Source organism: Danio rerio, chromosome 15 (assembly GCF_052040795.2).
Source record: "Danio rerio strain M-AB ecotype USA chromosome 15, GRCz13ab, whole genome shotgun sequence".
Classification (NCBI taxonomy): Eukaryota; Metazoa; Chordata; class Actinopteri; order Cypriniformes; family Danionidae; genus Danio; species Danio rerio.
Window position 1 is genome coordinate 19,017,501 of NC_141035.1, and position 19,911 is coordinate 19,037,411.

The 19,911-nt window shown below is 33.9% G+C and overlaps 1 protein-coding gene and 1 long non-coding RNA gene across 4 annotated transcripts in view; both read left to right on the forward strand.

The window, feature by feature from the left end:
- The window catches only part of p2rx8 (purinergic receptor P2X, ligand-gated ion channel, 8), a 30,297-nt gene extending 14,691 nt beyond the window's left edge, over nt 1-15,606 (forward strand). For 2 of the 3 annotated variants that reach the window (XM_087282526.1, XM_087282527.1), the window contains exons 11-13: nt 8,613-8,678; nt 14,698-14,771; nt 14,885-15,606. In XM_087282526.1, the coding sequence (XP_087138652.1) occupies nt 8,613-8,678; nt 14,698-14,771; nt 14,885-14,948 (204 nt within the window). In that variant the 3' untranslated portion in view covers nt 14,949-15,606. 3 annotated transcript variants of the gene reach the window in all.
- Nucleotides 10,068-13,169, forward strand: LOC137487735 (uncharacterized). The gene is made up of 7 exons (XR_015509201.1): nt 10,068-10,146; nt 10,253-10,374; nt 11,236-11,319; nt 11,440-11,494; nt 11,594-11,669; nt 11,744-11,920; nt 12,258-13,169. It is a non-coding gene; the product is annotated as an uncharacterized LOC137487735 (long non-coding RNA).
- Nucleotides 15,607-19,911: the final 4,305 nt, after the last annotated feature.

Below are 19,911 nucleotides of genomic sequence, written 5' to 3' on the forward strand. Positions count from 1 at the left end.
GGGATTTTTTCGACGGTCCCGGGACGTTTTTCGGAAAACCGAAAGTCGGATCAATCGGAAAAGATATAGCAACTCGAGTCAGAATAGTTCGGAGGTCTGACCCGAGTTTGATGGTCATAGCTTGAAAGGCCTAGGACGAGATAGAGTTTAATTTTTAGTCTCAGAAGAAGAATAATAACTAGATTCTTAAAGTTTGAGAACAAACTTTGAGGCTGGCTTGTGAAAGCCTGACGGTAATAGTTAATTTAGTTTAAACAGTTTTTAAAAGTATGAAAAGATTGATAGATAGATAGATAGATAGATAGATAGATAGATAGATAGATAGATAGATAGATAGATAGATAGATAGATAGATAGATAGATAGATAGATAGATTAGCATGGTATTAGCATGATTCTAACGTGAATTAGCATGTTGTTAGCATGATTCTAGCGTGAATTACCAAGTTGTTAGCATGATTTTAGCATGAATTAGCATGTTGTTAGCATGATTCTAGCATAAATTAGCATGTTGCTAGCACAATTATAGCATGAATTAGCATGTTACTAGCATGATTTTAGCATAAATTAGAATATTGTTAGCATGATTTTAGCATGAATTAGCATGTTGTTAGCATGATTCTAGCATGAATTGGCATGTTACTAGCATGATTCTAGCATGAATTAGCATGTTACTAGCACGTTTCTAGCATGAATTAGCATGTTGTTAGCACGATTCTAGCATGAATTAGCATGTTGTTAGCACGATTCTAGCATGAATTACCATGTTACTAGCACGATTCTAGCATGAATTAGCATGTTACTAGCATGATTCTAGCATGAATTAGCATGTTGTTAGCACGATTATAGCATGAATTAGCATGTTACTAGCATGATTCTAGCATGAATTAGCATGTTACTAGCATAATTTTAGCATTAATTAGCATGATTCTAGCATGAATTAGCATGTTGTTAGCATGATTTTAGCATGATTTAGCATGTTACTAGCATGATTCTAGCATGAATTAGCATGTTACTAGCATGATTCTAGAATGAATTAGCATGTAACTAGCATGATTCTAGCATAAATTAGCATGTTGTTAGCACGATTCTAGCATGAATTAGCATGTTACTAGCATGATTCTAGCATGAATTAGCATGTTGTTAGCATGATTCTAGCATGAATTAGCATGTTACTAGCATGATTTTAGCATGAATTAGCATGTTGTTAGCATGATTCTAGCATGAATTAACATGTTACTAGCATGATTCTAGCATGAATTAGCATGTTGTTAGCATGATTCTAGCATGAATTAGCATGTTGTTAGCATGATTCTAGCATGAATTAGCATGTTGCTAGCATGATTCTACCATGAATTAGCATGTAACTAGCATGATTCTAGCATGAATTAGCATGTTCTTAGCATGATGGATAGATAGATAGATAGATTGATAGATAAATAGATAGATAGATAGATAGATAGATAGATAGATAGATAGATAGATAGATAGATAGATAGATAGATAGATAGATATAGGTAGGTAGATAGATAGATAGATAGATAGATAGATAGATAGATAGATAGATAGATAGATAGATAGATAGAGGTAGGTAGATAGATAGATAGATAGATAGATAGATAGATAGATAGATAGATAGATAGATAGAGGTAGATAGATAGATAGATAGATAGATAGATAGATAGATAGATAGATAGATAGATAGATAGATAGATAGATAGATAGATATAGGTAGATAGATAGATAGATAGATAGATAGATAGATAGATAGATAGATAGATAGATAGATAGATAGATATAGGTAGATAGATAGATAGATAGATAGATAGATAGATAGATAGATAGATAGATAGATAGAGGTAGATAGATAGATAGATAGATAGATAGATAGATAGATAGATAGATAGATAGATAGATAGATAGATAGATATAGGTAGATAGATCGATAGATAGATAGATAGAGGTAGATAGATAGATGGATAGATAGATAGATAGATAGATAGATAGATAGATAGATAGATAGAGGTAGATAGATAGATAGATAGATAGATAGATAGATAGATAGATAGATAGATAGATAGATAGATAGATAGATAGATAGATAGATATAGGTAGATAGATCGATAGATAGATAGATAGAGGTAGATAGATAGATAGATAGATAGATAGATAGATAGATAGATAGATAGATAGATAGATAGATAGATAGATAGATAGATAGATAGATAGATAGATAGATAGATAGATAGATAGATAGATAGATAGATGGTGTAAGAGCATGAGTCAAACAAGCCAACCCCCGCCTCTCTACGATGTTCTGATGCTGAGATATAGCTGGTGCCATATCGTTGCTAGGTTAGTCTGTTTTGTTGCTATGGAGTTGATTGACAGCTTAGACTGATGATGTATCAAAGCTTCTTGCCAGTATGAACAGTTAAAAACAACCCCCATGTCTCTATCACAATGCAGCATGACAATATCAGTCTGAACCTCTTTAATTGCAGTCTATGGGACAGTTGCTAGGGTGCAGTATCTAGTTGTTAGGGTGTGGCTAGAAAGTTAAAAGGCCATCGGTGATTGGCTGCTGGCTAGACTGAGTTAAATGAGCTCAGCCATTAGTCTGTAGGACAGTCTGATGCAGAGTTATGAGCTCACAAAGTTTGATCCCATGTAAAGTCAATGAGAGTCTTTTGCAATGGAAGTCTATGGGACGGTTTCTAGGGTCCAAAAGTGGTTGCTAGGGCGTGGCCAGAAAGTTTAAAGGTGATCAGTCATTGGCAGTTTGATAGTCTGAGTTAAATGAGCCCAGTTAGAAGTCTGTGTGACATTCTGATGCGGAGTTATGAGGTCACAAAGTTTGATCCAATGTTAAGTCTATGGGATTTTTCCGACGGTCCCGGGACGTTTTTCGGAAAACCGAAAGTCGGATCAGTCGGAAAAGATATAGCAACTCGAGTCAGAATAGTTCGGAGGTCTGACCCGAGTTTGATGGTCATAGCTTGAAAGGCCTAGGACGAGATAGAGTTTAATTTTTAGTCTCAGAAGAAGAATAATAATATTAATAATAATAAGTTTAATAGGATAACAGTAGTCTGGCTTGCTACACAAGCCAGCCTAATAATAAGTTTAATAGGATAACAGTAGTCTGGCTTGCTACACAAGCCAGCCTAATAACTGTGATGGTTAGGTTTAGGTGTGGAGTAGGTGTAGATGTCATTACTGTGATGTTGGGTTTAGGATTGGGAAATATGTAGACATTGATATCTGTGATGGTTGGGTTTAGGTGTGAGGTAGACGTTAATAATCGTGACTAGGGATGCACGATATATCGGAGGCCGTATCGTTTTCGGCCGATAAATGCTATTTTTACGATTATCGTTATCGATCCGATGTCTAAATTAGGCTGATATCTTTAAGCCGATAAATTATGTAATTGTTGCCGCGCACGCGTGGGCGGAACATGTTCAGACTTGTTCATGAATCTCTCCTCACACTGATTATTCCTTCAAAGTCCGTCCTTTCTTCACGTGGTATTGCTGTGCGTTAATAACTCAGTAAGTAACCATTATGCTTATCATTGTAGATATGTTTGATTGAGTGTCATTGTGTATTTTGCTTCAAATCGCCTCATATGAATTATTACATATGAAAGCCTTTCCTGCTCTGTCTCTTTGTTGTGTTAAAGATAGCAGGGAGATTTACTTATTACTCCAGGGCCGAATAATATTAGTTTTGGGGTTAATTCTTTTAGTTGCAGCTAGGGCTGGGCGATTTAGCAAAAAAAAAAAATCTAGGTTTTTTATAAAGTTTGACCGATTCACGATTTCGATTTTTTTTTTATTGTGTTACTAGTCTTCTCAAAACATTACAACATGACTGAAATAACATTCTCTTTATAAGTAACTTTAAAAACCATCTAGTTAAGGAACATTGTATTTTTAATGGCCATGTCATACAAAAATCGGTCAAGGTGTAAATAAATGTAAAACAAATTCACGAGTTAAATAGCGTGTTTAAGATTTGAATAAGAAATATTTGTGTAAATATTGCACTTGCAGGAATACAGAGGTATTTTTGCTAGTTTTGCTGAGCCTAGGAAAGACTGGCTGTCAGCTCGGCTTTGACTTTGTCTTTAGATTGAATGACAGGTTGTAATGCTGCTGCCTTTTTCTTAAAAAGATACAGTGGAAGAAAAAGGACTGAACATGAAAAATGTAAAGCCTAATTTAACCCAATGTGTGAAGTTGTGGATGTATAGCAGGAGCAAATAAAAGCACCACATGTGTGTCTAATATAAAATAATATATTTAATCTTTTTTTTATTTTTCCCCCTTTTAAATTCAGATCATTTGATGCACTTTGCTCCACTCTCTGTATTATGCTGACTGATCTGTCTGGTTTTCAACTAGGTCCGCTAAATGACGTCATGGGGGCGGGTACTTTCACTTTTCACTGCTACAGCCCCTCACCTCGTGTTCAAACCAAAAGATCGGCACGGTTTTTCACATGGCAGGCTTTTACGTCCTTCATACATGTTAAGAACGAGTTTATCGACTTGATGAGGGAATATGTCTTGACAATCCACACAGATGTGCAACAAATAAAATCCTACATGACGCTTTAACAGGCAGTCAAGCAGGTCGCACACCAGAAGCGCCGCAACACCGCGCGGACATGAAAGTTTAAACTTTCACACACCAAACGCGCACATTCACATGATATTTAACATGAAACTAATCAGATGGCGCTCTATGGGCCGGCTGAAATATGAACTGCTTCGTGAATCGTGGCTGGGCGGCGCCGTTGTATGTATAGAAACCTGTTTAGAATGATCAAATCTATGGCGTGGTGCTGTGCGTCGCGTCGCCGAGAGGCGCTTCTGGTGTGCTTCCTGCTTTATACAGAGAGTGAACCCAAGCGCATTGGCGCCATTATAATGTATTAAATATATATACTTTTAAAAATCGCGATTTCTCGATTTCATTCAAAATTAAATCGTCTTAAAACGTAAATTCGAATTAATCGAAAAAATCTGAAAAATCGCCCAGCCCTAGTTGCAGCCGGTGAATGAACGAGGACCCGAAAAAATCGCTCCTCTTTTCTGTCTCTCCCTCTTCGCTTCACACACACACACACACATATACACACACCAAACTGACCTGCACACGTGACGCGCTAAACAAAAACTTTACGGAAGGTTTTTAATCTAATACAATTATTTGTTATTATCAACGTGTTGCTTCCCATGTGTTGTTGATGTAAGATTGTATTCAGTTTGATCTGAATATTCATATTGATTATAACGAGCGCGCGAGAGCTTTCACAGCACGCACTCACACACACATAAATCTAACAGCCTTCACACACACATAGATCTTGAGCCTTCACAGATCAACAGGGGAGAGCCTGGGTGCACCGGTCACTGAATACAGCATACGGGCCACACGTTCTGTCTTTATATTCTGCTCTGTGTTTGTCATAAAGTCATCTGAGCTCAATGATCAGGTTTGTATCAAAATCCGAGGGCAAATCTGCGCCCTCACAGCGGTTTATCATAAACTTTTCAGCGATCATTTTCCCCGCGATTGACAGCAAGAACGAACACAGAAGCGTTGATGCTACATGTTCAAAAGAATCTAAAACGCCAAATAGGATGCATTTTTAAAAATAATACATTCAGTATCTAGCTTTTCACTTGTACAGTGGCTCTGAACTGTCAAAACACCTCTAAAAAAGGCTTTTTCGGACATGACATATGTATATATGTATATATAATAATACATATATATGTATATATATATAAACATATATATAATGTACACATGTACATTACTGTAAACTGTTTTATTCAAGAACATTTGAGCTGGTTTTAGTCCTTAGCTCTTTAATTTTCATCTTATTTAAAATATATTTAACTTGCTTGTTAATTAAATCCCATTTTGTTATTTAACCTTTTTAATTTTATGCAACAGTCAATTTGAATGTTAATTTGCTATGAAGAAAATGAAATAATGTATTTTTTGCATGCTGATTTGTGTGAAATCTTGAATATAGGTCTATATAATCACCTTGCAATTTTGAAATCATAGCTTTTTTGCTTCGAGTATAGACTATTTAGTTCAAAAGAGTGGAGTTTCAGCTTTTATGAAGTTTGCTGTATATATAACATTTTGAAATATTTATAATCATCAGCCATATATATATATATCGGCTATCGGCCTCCTAGTCTAAAAAATTATCGGTTATCGGTATCATCCAAAAAATCCATATCGGTGCATCCCTAATTGTGACGGTTGGGTTTAGTGTTGGGGAAGGAGTAGACAGTAAAAACTGTGACAGTTGGGTTTAGGGTTGGGGAAGGTGTAGACTTTAATTACTGTAATAGTTGAGTTTAGGTGTGGAGTAGGTATAGACGTCAATAACTGACGGTTGGGTTTAGGTTTGGGAAAGGTGTAGATGTTAATATCTGTGATGGTTGGGTTTAGGTCTGGAGTAGTTATAAAAGTTAATAACTGTGACGGTTGAGTTTAGTGTTGAGGAAAGTGTAGACGTAATAACTGTAATATTGGGTTTAGGTGTGGAGTAGTTATAAAAGTTAATAACTGTGACGGTTGGGTTTAGGGTTGGGAAAGGTGTAAACGTTAATAACTGTGATGGGTACAGTGTCATCTTGCTGACAACATAATTTTGACACGTGGGACTAGATAACTTCGGGTTACACCTTTACTACAAATGATGCCCCTTCATGTTATGGCCCTGTCTAGCAGTCTGCAAACAGACCCTACTTGATTGTGGAGGCCATTTGAGTATGAACTTCTTTTCATGTTCAAGAAACCAAATGATCAGATTTTTGTGGCATGCATGTTATCCTACTGGAAGTACCCATCGGAAGATGAGTGCATTGTGGTGATAAAGGAATGGATGTGGTCCGCAACAATACTGTACGATAAATTGTGGCATTTACTGTAAATGAACGGCAGTTGGTACTTAAGGGGCAGACAGTGTGCTGATAAAATCTCCCCCACACCACAAGCAGTCTAAATCAACCATTGACAAGTCCATGCTTTCCTGTTGTCTACATCAATTGCTGAATGTCAGAGCAGAAAATGAAACTCATCAAACCAATTTTCCAATCTTCCATTGTTCAGTTACTCTGCTGATGTGCATTACCCTAGCCTTATCTGACAGAGTTGTCACCACTATGCTCCATTTTTTTGTACTGTTGTAGTTCAAGGTCTGACATGTTGACTTATGTTAAAAGATGCTCTTCTGCAGACCTCGACTACAACTTGTGGTTATTTGAGTTACTGTTGCATTTATACAAGGCATTTCACATACAGAACTGCTGCTCATTGAATGTTCTAATCTAGAGATGGTTGTCTCTAAAACAATTTTATTTTAGTAAATGAATATCAAAACCATTGGTCAAAAAACATTTTTATTAATTAAAATAAAATGTAAAAATTCACAATAAATAAAAAACGAAAACAAACTGAAACTAACAACAGTCTCCGAAAAACTGAAATAAAGTAATAATTACACATAACCATTTCCTAATGCAATCTACAGTAACATACTGCCCTGTAACTCAGTTACAGCAAAACCACTGAATTTGCATTTACAGCACAATTTATCTTGCTGTATATGTATTAACAGAATTGTATGTATATTTTTACTGTAAAGTATACAGCAATTTTTACAATGGAATTATAAATTACAGTAACAAAACTGTCCTACATTAAAAAAAAGTTTATATTACAGTTAAATACTGTGTAATTTACAGTAAATAGGATAATCATTTTCAGATTTAATAATTACTCGTTCTGTGGTGGTAAATCTTACCTGCTGCTGTATAGAAAAACACCTGTCGATGCGCTTTTAATGCAAACAAATCAGCCAAGATCATATAAAACATCTAAACCACCTTTTCTTCATTTGTGAAAAAGTCAATTTAACTACCAAATGGTGTTTAATATGAAGAATATTGTCTGAATTCCTCAGACATTGATCATTTTTCCTTTCGTGTTTCAGCTGTGTGGTTTTCTGAGTGTGGGACTGTTCAAACTATAATTATGTTTTTTTACTAAGAGGTTTGCAGAAGAGTTGGTAAACTGAACACTAAACTTTGCTCTGGTCTAAACTAGATGTGTTCTGTTAACTTTGCTCGACTAGATTTACTAAAGCGAAATATATAAAAACTAAATAGAAATGTGTTCAAAATAATTATCTAAAACAAAACCAGTAATGAAACGAAACTGAACTGAAATTTACAGCAAATTTAAAAACAGTTTCAAAATAAAAAAGAAAACTTTCAAAATGTAAAACTACTGTATAATAACCTTGATGTGAAAATCCCAGTAGATCAGCAGTTCTGGTCTGTTTAGTACAACATACTATGCTTAAAGTCATTTAAATTACCTTTCTTCTCCATTCTGACATTTAGTTTAAACTCAGAATAACAGATCATCATGACCACGTCTACATTCATAAATGCATTGAGCTGCACGTGATTGGCTGATCAGGTGTACCTAATAAAGGGTCAGATGAATGTTTTTAATAATGTGTAGTTATATGTGTGAATATGTAATTCTCTTTTTTTTTTATCTTTTGCAGGCAAGCCAGTTCAGTATTATTCATACCATTATTAATGTCGCCTCCGTTCTTACTTTAATGGCTGTGGTAAGTATGTGTTAGATCTTGATGAAAAAAACAATATTTGACATTTGGTAATGTATTACACTATAACATGTGATAAGTTACTTCACTTTTAAAAAGTGAGTTAACATGTTGCCTTAAAAGCAACTATTTGATTTTACTCAGAGTGCCCATTAACTTAACTTTTAGAATTATCCACACATTTTGTTTACTTAATAATTATAGGCAACAATACTCTCTTTTTAAAAAATAAGTAAAGTCAACTTATCGCTTTTTACAGAGCAGCTAGGCCCATTGTAATGTTTTTTTATTTTTTATTTTGCGAAAATAAATATACAATCACAGTACATTAGAATATACAATCACAGTACATTATAAAAAAAAAAAAAAAGTTTTTTTGAAAAAAGAAATCAAACAGAAGGGGTATATACATCACGCGTTAAAGTCAAATTATTTACAAATTTCAGTTGTTTTTAAAGTTTTTTTTGTAAAAGAGTTAGAAATAGTTTCAAAGTAATACTGTATTTTAGAAAGCAAAATATAATAAAAAAGTGTTTGGTTTGTACAGTTAAAGTCAGAATTATTAGCCCCCCAGTTTATTTTTTCCCCAATTTCTGTTTAATGGAGAGATTTTTTCAACACATTTCTAAATATACTAGTTTTAATAACTCACTTCTAATAACTGATTTATTTGATCTTTACCATGATGACAGTAAATAATATTTAACTAGATATGTTTGAGGACACTTCACTCTCAGAAAAAAAGGTACAGTAAAGGTACAATTTTGTTCCTAGAGGGAACAAAATATATAAGTGTACCTTTAAAGGTCCCATATTGGTCCTTAGGGTACAATTTTGTACTCAAATGGGCTATAAAGGTACAAATGTCCAGATTTAGGTTTGAAAGGTACATTTTTGTACCTTTTATAGCACATTTGGATACAAAATTGTACCGTAAAGGACCAATTTGGAACCTTTAAAGGTACAATTATATATTTTGTTTCCCTATAGGAACAAAATTGTACCCTCAGCTCATGATAAGATCAAGACACTATATAACACTAATTTAAATGCATTAATACTAAACATTAATACTAAAATACATAATTTATAAATATAATAAATAAATTGATTGAATTAAATATTTTTTATAATTAAAATTTTTTCATGTATTTAAATTTAAAAAATTCTCAAAATCGTTAATAATTTAATTTATAATTGAATGTAATTTTAATCATAAAAAACGTAAATACTGGTCTTTGCTTACTGTTTAACTCCCTATAGTATATATGGGATGTAGAATAAGAACCATGCAGAGGGACAGCATCTTCATACAGGTGGTGATGTTGCTGTCTCTTTAAGAATTTGGCTTGTTGAGACGTTATAGTAGTGTTTGTTACTGAGGCAGCGGTCGGTAGAGTATGCTGGCTGTTTACACAGAACTTCGCACGCTTTTCAAAGAAAAGTCTATTTTGGAGTCCACATTTTTCAGGTAAGAATGTATTAAAGTTATATTTTCAGTCTCATTTTTACATGTGAAGCCGCGTGTTCTGTTGATTTTGTCTGACTCTCGGGTCTCGGCTTTCCCCCGCTTTAAGTGCTCCGGGCTGACTGGTGTACGTTGGCCTGCAGGATGGAGTTTGCTAAGATGTCTGCAGCTTATTAAAGAAGTTAATACAATATGATATCGAAGTCACCGAGGGACATAACGTTATAGAAGGTGAGTATTATATGCTGTTAGTTTTCTCGGTGTAAAAGCTCCCTTTATCGCCTACGTTACGTATTCGCGCCTTATATCTTACTTAACTGCTTTATTAATAAGTGTTGCCACGGCGGAATATAATCGCAACCCAGATAGCAAAATACACTCGGTCCAGTTGCGGCTAGATTCTCGCCTGCCCGAGTCCGTCTGCTGTATCGTTACTCGGGCCAGATGCGGCGGCAGCAGCGAGCCGACGCTGCCGTAACCGTGCACCGGAATCGGGCCGTGAGTAATGTGCGGTGTGGCCCAGAGCTGGCGCGACTGAAGTCTTCATATACCTTGATATAAAACCTTTTGTTATTAATACTGGAATTTGTAATTATCGATAATGTTTTATAATTTGAGGCCATTTTCTAGCCACGGTGGACCGCGGAAATGTAATTTTAGACGGTTATATACATTGCCATTTTGTGAAGAAAAATCACAATTTTGTCACCGGCAAAGCAACTGATTATGTAAACGTGGCTAGTTACAAACGTGGCGTGTGTATGCTTGTACATATCTTCGTTTAAGTGTCTAAGTTACATTAATGTTGAGGAGTGTCCACAAACTTTCATGTCCAGAATTGTTGGTGCTTTACTATTGTTTAACGTTATACTTATGTTAATGTAGAATAACTATTAACATACCACGTTGTATAAATCGACGTTTTAAGTTATACTTTGTTCTTTAATGTAATAATTTGTCTTATTTGTTCTAAAACTGGTAACTTACCTTGAGCTATTTTACCTATTTTATTAATATCTCAAAATAAATAAATAGTTATTGCTTTATCTTATTGCTTTCCAGAAGTTTATGAAGTTTCTAATTGTATTTCAGGACAAGATTGAACAACATAATGCAGGCTAACAGCATCAGACCAATGAAGGCATGTCATATGAAAGCATGGCTCAGTTACAAGATGTAAGTATGTCTCATTATCTATACCATGGTTTTAATGGCTTACATACTATTTTAAATTTGTAGGTTTTTACTTACAAACAACAATAAATGTACACCCACGTGTTTAAAATTATTTTCTAGGTATTCATCGAAAGATGAGAGATCAACTGAAGAATGCTAAGGACCTGACTCTAAGGTACTCTTTCTAAACTTTCTCCACTTGATTAATATTATTCAATTCTAGCTTTGTATGGATTCATTCATATTTGTTTGTATGCCACATCTTATGTTCCAGGAATTGATTTTACAGCAGCACTTCTCATGTTGCCAGCCTTGTTAAGCGAGACACTTTAACATTTCGTTGTGCTCAGGTGCGTATGTTGTTTTCTGTTTAGTATATGCTGTGATAAATGCATTTTATAATGCTTGATATTCTTTATATTAGGATGACGCAGTGGGTAGTGCTGTCACCTTACAGCAAGAAGGTCGCTGGTTCGAGCCTCGGCTGGGTCAGTTGGCGTTTGTGTGAGGAGTTTGCATATTCTTCCAGTGTTCGTGAGGGTTTCCTCCAAGTGCTCCGGTTTCCCCACAAGTCCAAAGACATGCGCTATAGCTAAATTTGGTAAGCTTATTTGTCTGTAGTGTATAAATGTGTGTGTGAATAAGTGTGTCTGGATGTTTCATAATACTGGGTTGCAGCTAGAAGGGCATCTGCTGCATAAAACATGCTGGATAAGTTGGTGGTTCATTCCACTGTGGCGACCCCAGATTAATAAAGGGACTAAGCCAAAAAGAAATTGAATGAATGAATGAAATTTATATTAGTCTTTTAATCTGTGATACTTTTTTTTTTTTTAATCAGTGAATATTAATTATTTTACTTTCTATGCATGTTGATTTTCTCTTCATCAGTGATAGAGTGACTGATATTAAAGTAATTATTGCTTTGTCATTTACAGTGAACCATCTTCACCACATCCAACAGTTCAAGTACAGGAGGAGGCCACCGACTGGACAACTGTGTTAACAAGACGAGTCACGGCAGTCTTCAGAGTTGATGGGATTGCGATTGGCCGGGCTAATGATGTGGACGAATATACATTTTTGACATATCCATCTTATTAGAAGAACACCTTGATGTTTCTGCTGTGGAATGTTTTGAATGAACGGTGGACGGTGACGAGCCTCGATCTACTCCAGTTACCAGAGTGTTCAACCTTGTTTTTTGTTTCTCTACATGCTCTTGGGATAATCACAATCATCAAGTTAATCCAGCACACTGCTGTCATTCATGCATAAAGCAAATTTTTAAATAACTTGTGGTCCTAATGACTATCAAAGAACATTTTCCAGATATGAATGCTTTACATGTCATGTTTATTAAAAGCATAAACACATATTGTGTTACAACAAATTACAACTCCACTTGAGGATGATGAGGAGTAATCTACTGATGTTGAGGAAGAGGCTACTGATGTTTTTGGTTTTCTGCACTGTTGAAGCAATTTATAGAGAAACATTGCCTTCATTCAGAAATACAGAGAAAATTTTGATGACAAATTATTTATTATGACTGAGTATTCTGACTCAAGACAAATACTTTGGACTTTATAAAGTGAAGTACTTGATGTAGCCTGTGTAATGTGTTTATAAATCTTAAACAGTATTCTTGTGGTCTTTGTATTAAGGGTAGATTATATACTGTACAGTGGGTGAACAATTTTTATTTGTTATCTAAATTGTTCTTTTTACTGTTTTACATGTCTGCTTTATACTTACTGTGTAATTTTATTTCTTGACACATTCAGTTGTGAGTTGTAATGAAATATTTTCTACATTAATAAATAAAAATGGACATCTGCGAACCGAAATGTTTTATTTATTTATTTGTGCATGCAGTCACCAATGGATCAAAATGCCTGGGTCAGTACCCTGAAAATGCTATATAATATAAAAAGGTACATTTTTGTACCTTCGGTGGGGGTACAAAATTGTCCCTTAAAGGGTACAAATGTAGAAGGTACAATTTTGTACCTTTAAATAGAGGTACAAATTTGTACCCTTAAGGGTACCACCCCAGTGACGGGCCATTTGTACCCTAAAAGGTACAATTTTGTACCTTTTTTTCTGAGAGTGTATATACAGCTTGCAGGGACATATAAAGGCTAGGTTAACTAGCAGGTTAGGGTAATTAGGCGATATACTGTATAACAATGTTTTTTTCTGTAGACTATTGAAAAAAAATCGCTTGAAGGGAAAAAAATTGTCCTGAAAATGGTTCTTAAAGAATTAAAAACTGCTTTTATTCTAGCCAAAATAAAACAAATAGGACTTTCTCCAGAAGAAAAAATAGTATCAGACATACTGTGAAAATATCCTTGCTCTGTTAAACATTGTTTGGGAAATATAAAAGAAAATCACAGGGGGGTTAATAATTCTGACCTCAACTTTAAGTGTACATTTATGTATATATAATTTTGTTAATAAGAAGATTAAGGAAATACATTTTCTTTTCATGTAAAGCTTTTGTTTTATAATTAACAAAACCAAACAAAACATTTTCCCAAAGTAAAGGAAAAGTCTTTATCAGCATTCTCAATTACAAAAAAGGAAAAATCTTTCCAAAGAAAATTAAAATATTTTCAACACAAAATTCCTTTTGTGCTGCTTACAAAAGGAACAATTAGTATCAATATCTTTTTTGTATTGTACTAAGAGACTATTCACTGGATATGTACAATAAAGAATTCTAAATTAATCTTCTTTTATCCTAGTTGTAATTAAGCTATTTGGGATGAGCCATATTTTTTTCCAAACAATATCATGAAAAACATTTCATGAAAGTAACATTTGAAACTGATGGCCCCTTGTAACATACATTTACAAATGACTCATTATATCACATTAGCATTCTTTGAAATTAGTTTCATATGAGCAATTCTGTTGTTTCTTTTTTTTTCATTTGAATTTTTCTGGACTCCGTTTTAAAAGATTAATCAAATTTATTATTAAAAAAAGCATTTCTAATTTATTGAAATCATGAAATTTACACAATATAAAACAATTTATAAATACGGCAAAAAAATGATGCTTTTTTCTTGATTTAATTTGATTGATTTCATTACATATAAAACTGATGTAAAGCTAAGGGAATGGCATAATTATTCAACCCTTCTTCAGCATTGTTGTTATTAAGTCATTAATTTGTATTGTAATGATTAAAACTGTATAAAGACATAATAGTTTCTTTAACATTGAATTAGTTTTTTTTTATTTTTAAATTGTAAGAGATATAGACAAATCAAAATAAGCCTATATGCATAATTTAACATCAACGTGCATAATTCACAAAACCTAAATTACAAATTCCTAATGTTGTGGTTTGTATACATTTTCCAGGGTTCTTACATTTGTGATGTCATACTGTTGTTTATGGTGAAGAAGAAATATGCAAAGTTTGAGAGCTTGATAAAGTATGTAATAGCAGCATGTTTCTGTGAAATACTAACGATATAGTTTGAGAAATATATTATCACTCATTCTGCCACAACACAACATTAATCACCTTTATTTCATATCTCCTCAGGGCTGACAAAGAAATCGCATTGCAAAAGATGCCAGATCATTCGAAAAGAAAGTTCAGTTACTGAATTTGGTGATGCATGTGCTGCGAAATATAAGAAAAGCAGCGATTCTAAAACATTTGAAAGGAAATCTCATTCATACACTGAAAAAATGATGTCTGTTGCAAACAATTTATGTGTTGAATTTAATCCAACAAATTAAATTTAATAACGTTCAACATAATTTGTTTGTTTAAATTCAACCCAAATAAATAGTTTACAACCACTTAACTCTTCAACAAAATTGTAAATCCAAGAATCTCTATCTCTATCTGTGAGCTTAAATCTACTAAATGTTATTTCTATAATATATTGCATATAAATAAAATCGCAGAGATTTGTGTTTTATGTTGAGCTATGTGTTATGTGCTACAGTATGTGATTTCAGTGTCTAATGGACTTGTAGAAACCTGAAATCCTAATATTTATCACTGAGAATGTCTTTTTAAATAGATGTATGTCGTTGTTAAAGGTGCTCCAAGATTTATAAGCCTAGCATGTATTGCAGAGTGAATTGTTGATATTTTCTATAAAATTTTATTGGTCTAGCATTGTAAACATAATCTGAAAATGAAAACATATTACAGAGTTTTTTAAATTACTGCATTACCTTCAAGGTCAGCTATACTACACATTTAAGTATATTGCATGTTAATATATGATTAAACTGACTCAATGTATTTGATTCATTTGTTTATTGTGATTTTGAATCGTGAAGCTGCCTTTTATTGTCATGACCAATTAACCATTATACATTTTTTAAACATATATACACATATTTAAAAATAGTTAGCTGTTGTAGCTACACAAAGTTACCAGAAGAGGTCACAGGAACTCACAAAACACTCAAAATTGCGATTACAAATTAGGTCAATATCATTTTTAAAGCTGGAGTGTGACATTGGACTTCTGTACATGATAAACATACTTTTACAAAATGCCAACATTTAATAGCCATATAATGAGAGTATTTGCATCATCCTTTCTAAGTGTGACACTAACTGATCACAAATAAAACACACCTTTTGTTCTCTCTGGGTCATTATCACAATAAAGTGCCTATGATGTCCCACAAGATAGAATCAGTCCTATATGAACATAATGCACAATAATGAAATGCTGATGTTTTAGTATAATTGGTTAAACCTTTACACACATGCAGGTAGAATTATGTGTTTTGAAATATGCTTTTGTAAAATTTTGCCATATTCTTTCATTGGATGTGATTTTGCCATGTCCTACACACTGCTCAGCCAGTCTAAAAAGTAGATAAATTAGATCAAATTAAAAAGATTTTAAAATATTATTTTTGTCTTTAACAAGTTTTTTGACAAAATAAGTCATTTTGATCACTATTATTTTGTTTTTATAATATCATTAATCATTTTGCACGTGTCCTTGAGTTTGATCCACCACATTTACCACATCATGACCCTCTCATGACAAATTTAAAATCCCTTTAAGAAACCCTCTGATGGACTCATTGGCATCCCCATTACCATTTTGCCTTTCTTCAGAGGAGGTAAAAACATCTGCTGTGTTTTCCTCATATTGTGTTTGAAACTGAACGTTGTCAAGCTTAAAGTGACCTCCCTGTCATAGTGAAATATTAATTACTTTTTTGAAAATCAGAAATCATAAATATAGCTTTTAAACTGTGCACAAAGAGCTTAAATAGGGAAACACTATACATGTTGAATAAATACTATCTTTAGCCAAAAATGTCCTCCCTCTCAATGTCCACCCTGTCACAAATCCTTCCTTGACAGGGTGAACATATGCATTGTTAATAACACTGTATTTATTTATTTATTTATTTAATATTTGATTGTTAATGAGTTCATGTTTTTATGTTACAACACTTATACACAGACATACTACAATATAAACCTTTTATATCTGTCTCAGTGGATATAAAGGATATCCTTTTAAGTCCATATAATGGAGCTCGTTGGCTGTTTGAAATAAAAATACAGCATATTTTGTACATTTATGTGAACATCTGTAATTTATTTGCCTTCTGAAAAAAACAAAACAGTATTAAGGTGTTTAACTTGAGTTGCTTCCAGCATTTCCCTCACTCCTCCAATACAATGTACAATGTAAAGATTTGCACTCCCCATTAATTTGCATATTGATAAAACCTAGTTGAATACAGAATAGGTGGCATGGTGGCTCAGTGGTTTGCAGTAGTTAGTGAAAACAAGTTGAATTCTTAAAAACTTTTGCAACCTTTTTATATGAACCCTTTAATATTTCTTGTTGTACCTGTTGTTTTTCAAATGTTCCTCCATATTTAGTTCACTAAATAAAGCCTTTGTCCACCCTGTCACGCCAATGTCCACTCTGTCATATTGTTTTTTATGAAAATAAACAAATTAATTATAATCTCAGCAAAACAGCTTGTGTGATTCCTTAATTAACCAGTAAGGGCCAGATAATATTGTTGGAAACTTTGACAAAATATTTTAGATATTGGATTTTATTTTGAAAAGAATGTGCAACGATTGCATATTTTATAGGGAAATAAATGTTTTGTCAATTAGTTCATTAACATAAATAGACTATTTTCATAATCTACAAAGTTTGGTTGGTAAAAGGACACATTATCTTACTGAAAATATGCATTTTATAATCACACTGCAATGAAAACATACTTTGAATTTGCCCGTGACAGGGTTGACATAATTTGAGTTTTGTTTACTCTTTTTCTGCTTGCAGATTATTTATAAAAAGTGCAGGACATTCATTTCTTAAGGTCTAAGTAATACAACATAAAAAATAAAAAATCTCAAACTTTGTTTTGAAAATTCTTGTCTCAATGGCACTTTATAGTGATAATGACCCCTCTATAGAATATACATGTTCATAATACATACTACATTGTCTCTTTATCTTTCTTTTTTTTAAATAAAGGTCATTATTTCTACAGAATATTCTGAATATTCTGCAGAATTCATGAATACAAATACACCACATTCACTAAATGGCGATTCATTCATTGACTCATTGCAGTGAAGAGTTTGACAAAAGACTTCCAACTGTCCTCAGTGAACTCGTGTTTCCTTTGACGATGGTATCATGGCACACTTTCCCACAAAGCCAATTAGAGCTGTGTCACACAAATGCCCCGAGGATAACTGAGCTCCAACGCAAGTGCCAAATCTGTCAAGATTCTGTGGGTGGTAATCCATGTAAAAATAAAGTGTTTTTCTGCACATGGTAGACACTTTAAACCCCTTTGACAAGATTATTATTGAGCCCACAAATACACTAATGACAGGTTTACCGAACACTGGGAGTGAATGATGAAATGAGGCAGTGTTTAGTTGTAAACCCTGTCGAATTGGTTTTTATGTTTCATTCATTCATTCATTCATTTTCTTGTCGGCTTAGTCCTTTTATTAATCCGGGGTCGCCACAGCGGAATGAACCGCCAACTTATCCAGCAAGTTTTCACGTAGCAGATGCCCTTTCAGCCGCAACCCATCTCTGGGAAATATTCACACACACACTCATAGACTACGGACAATTTGGCCTACCCAATTCACCTGTACCGCATGTCTTTGGACTGTGGGGAAAACCGGAGCACCGGAAGGAAACCCATGTGAAGGCAGGGAGAACATGCAAACTCCACACAGAAACGCCAACAGAGCCAGGTAGCAGCATAATATTAATTTTACTGAATATTTTATTAAAGTAATTTATTCACTTATGGCCACAACTGCACGGTATAAGCGGAAGTCCCCTCAGTCCTAATTAAATTAAACTCGACCGGAAGTTACGGTTGTATTTTTCTTTTCAGGATTGTAAGTAGCCCTATTTGAGGAAACATTTAGCAATTTACCTGAGTTTCTCTTCATTCTGAGAGGTCTCCAAATGTTTACATCTCTCTGGCGAGTTGTTTAGTAATCTTACAATATATTGTTTATATCCATTTGCTTTTAATTTAATTTTACTTCAGTTCACGTAGCCTAGCTAGGATCATAACGTTGAAGGTTGTCTCAGGTTTGTGACTTCTTTTAGGTGCCTCAAAGTATTTCTCTTAAGAGCAGTCAAATGTCCTCAGTTATTTGTTTTTAAATTACAAGTGTAAACCAGTACAAACAAAATAGTAGTTTTATTAACCCTGTTAAATTTTGACAACAAAATGAGGATTAAAAATATTGACTGGAAAAATAATAATAATTTTTATGTCTGGTAGTGCCACTGAAAATATACCATTACACATACAAACCTTGCTGATTGAAGTAGAAGAAAAAACGCACACATTTTAAAGGAACACTCAATATTCTTTTTGAAATATACTCATTTTACAAGTCACTTTTTTGAGTTTGACCATATATTTTTTTTATCTATTCAGCTGATCTGTAGGTCTGGCGGGAGCACTTCTAACTTAGCTTAGCATAAATCATGATGTTTTTTGGCCAATATTACTGGTTTAATCAAATTCTATGCCAAGCTAAAAGTGCTCCTGCCAAACCGGGGCCCAGTTTTTCCAAAAAATTTATCTGGATCAAACTGGTCACATGTGGAAATTCCTTGTTATGCTATTCAAGATGAACTCATCTTTTATGACAGTTTTTTTTAAAGGAATATTGGCTTGGATCACTGTAATACACCAATAACAAATTTTAGGATTACTAAATCCTGTTTACCAGAGCCTTAAATGGAACCAACAGTGTAGCCTACTGGCTAAGCAAAGAACAACAGGTAGGCAAAATACCAGTGGCCACAAACAGCCAGCTACATATTTTTGTGAGTTTGGATATGCACACGAAACAATCAAATATTTATTATTAAATATTTATGAATATTATTTATTAAAGGCTGACGCAGTAGCGCAGTAGGTAGTGCTGTCGCCTCACAGCAAGAAGGTTGCCGTTTCTGTGTGGAGTTTGCGTGTTCTCCCTGCGTTCGCGTGGGTGCTCAGGTTTCCCCCACAGTCCAAAGACATGTGGTACAGGTGAATTGGGTAGGCTAAATTGTC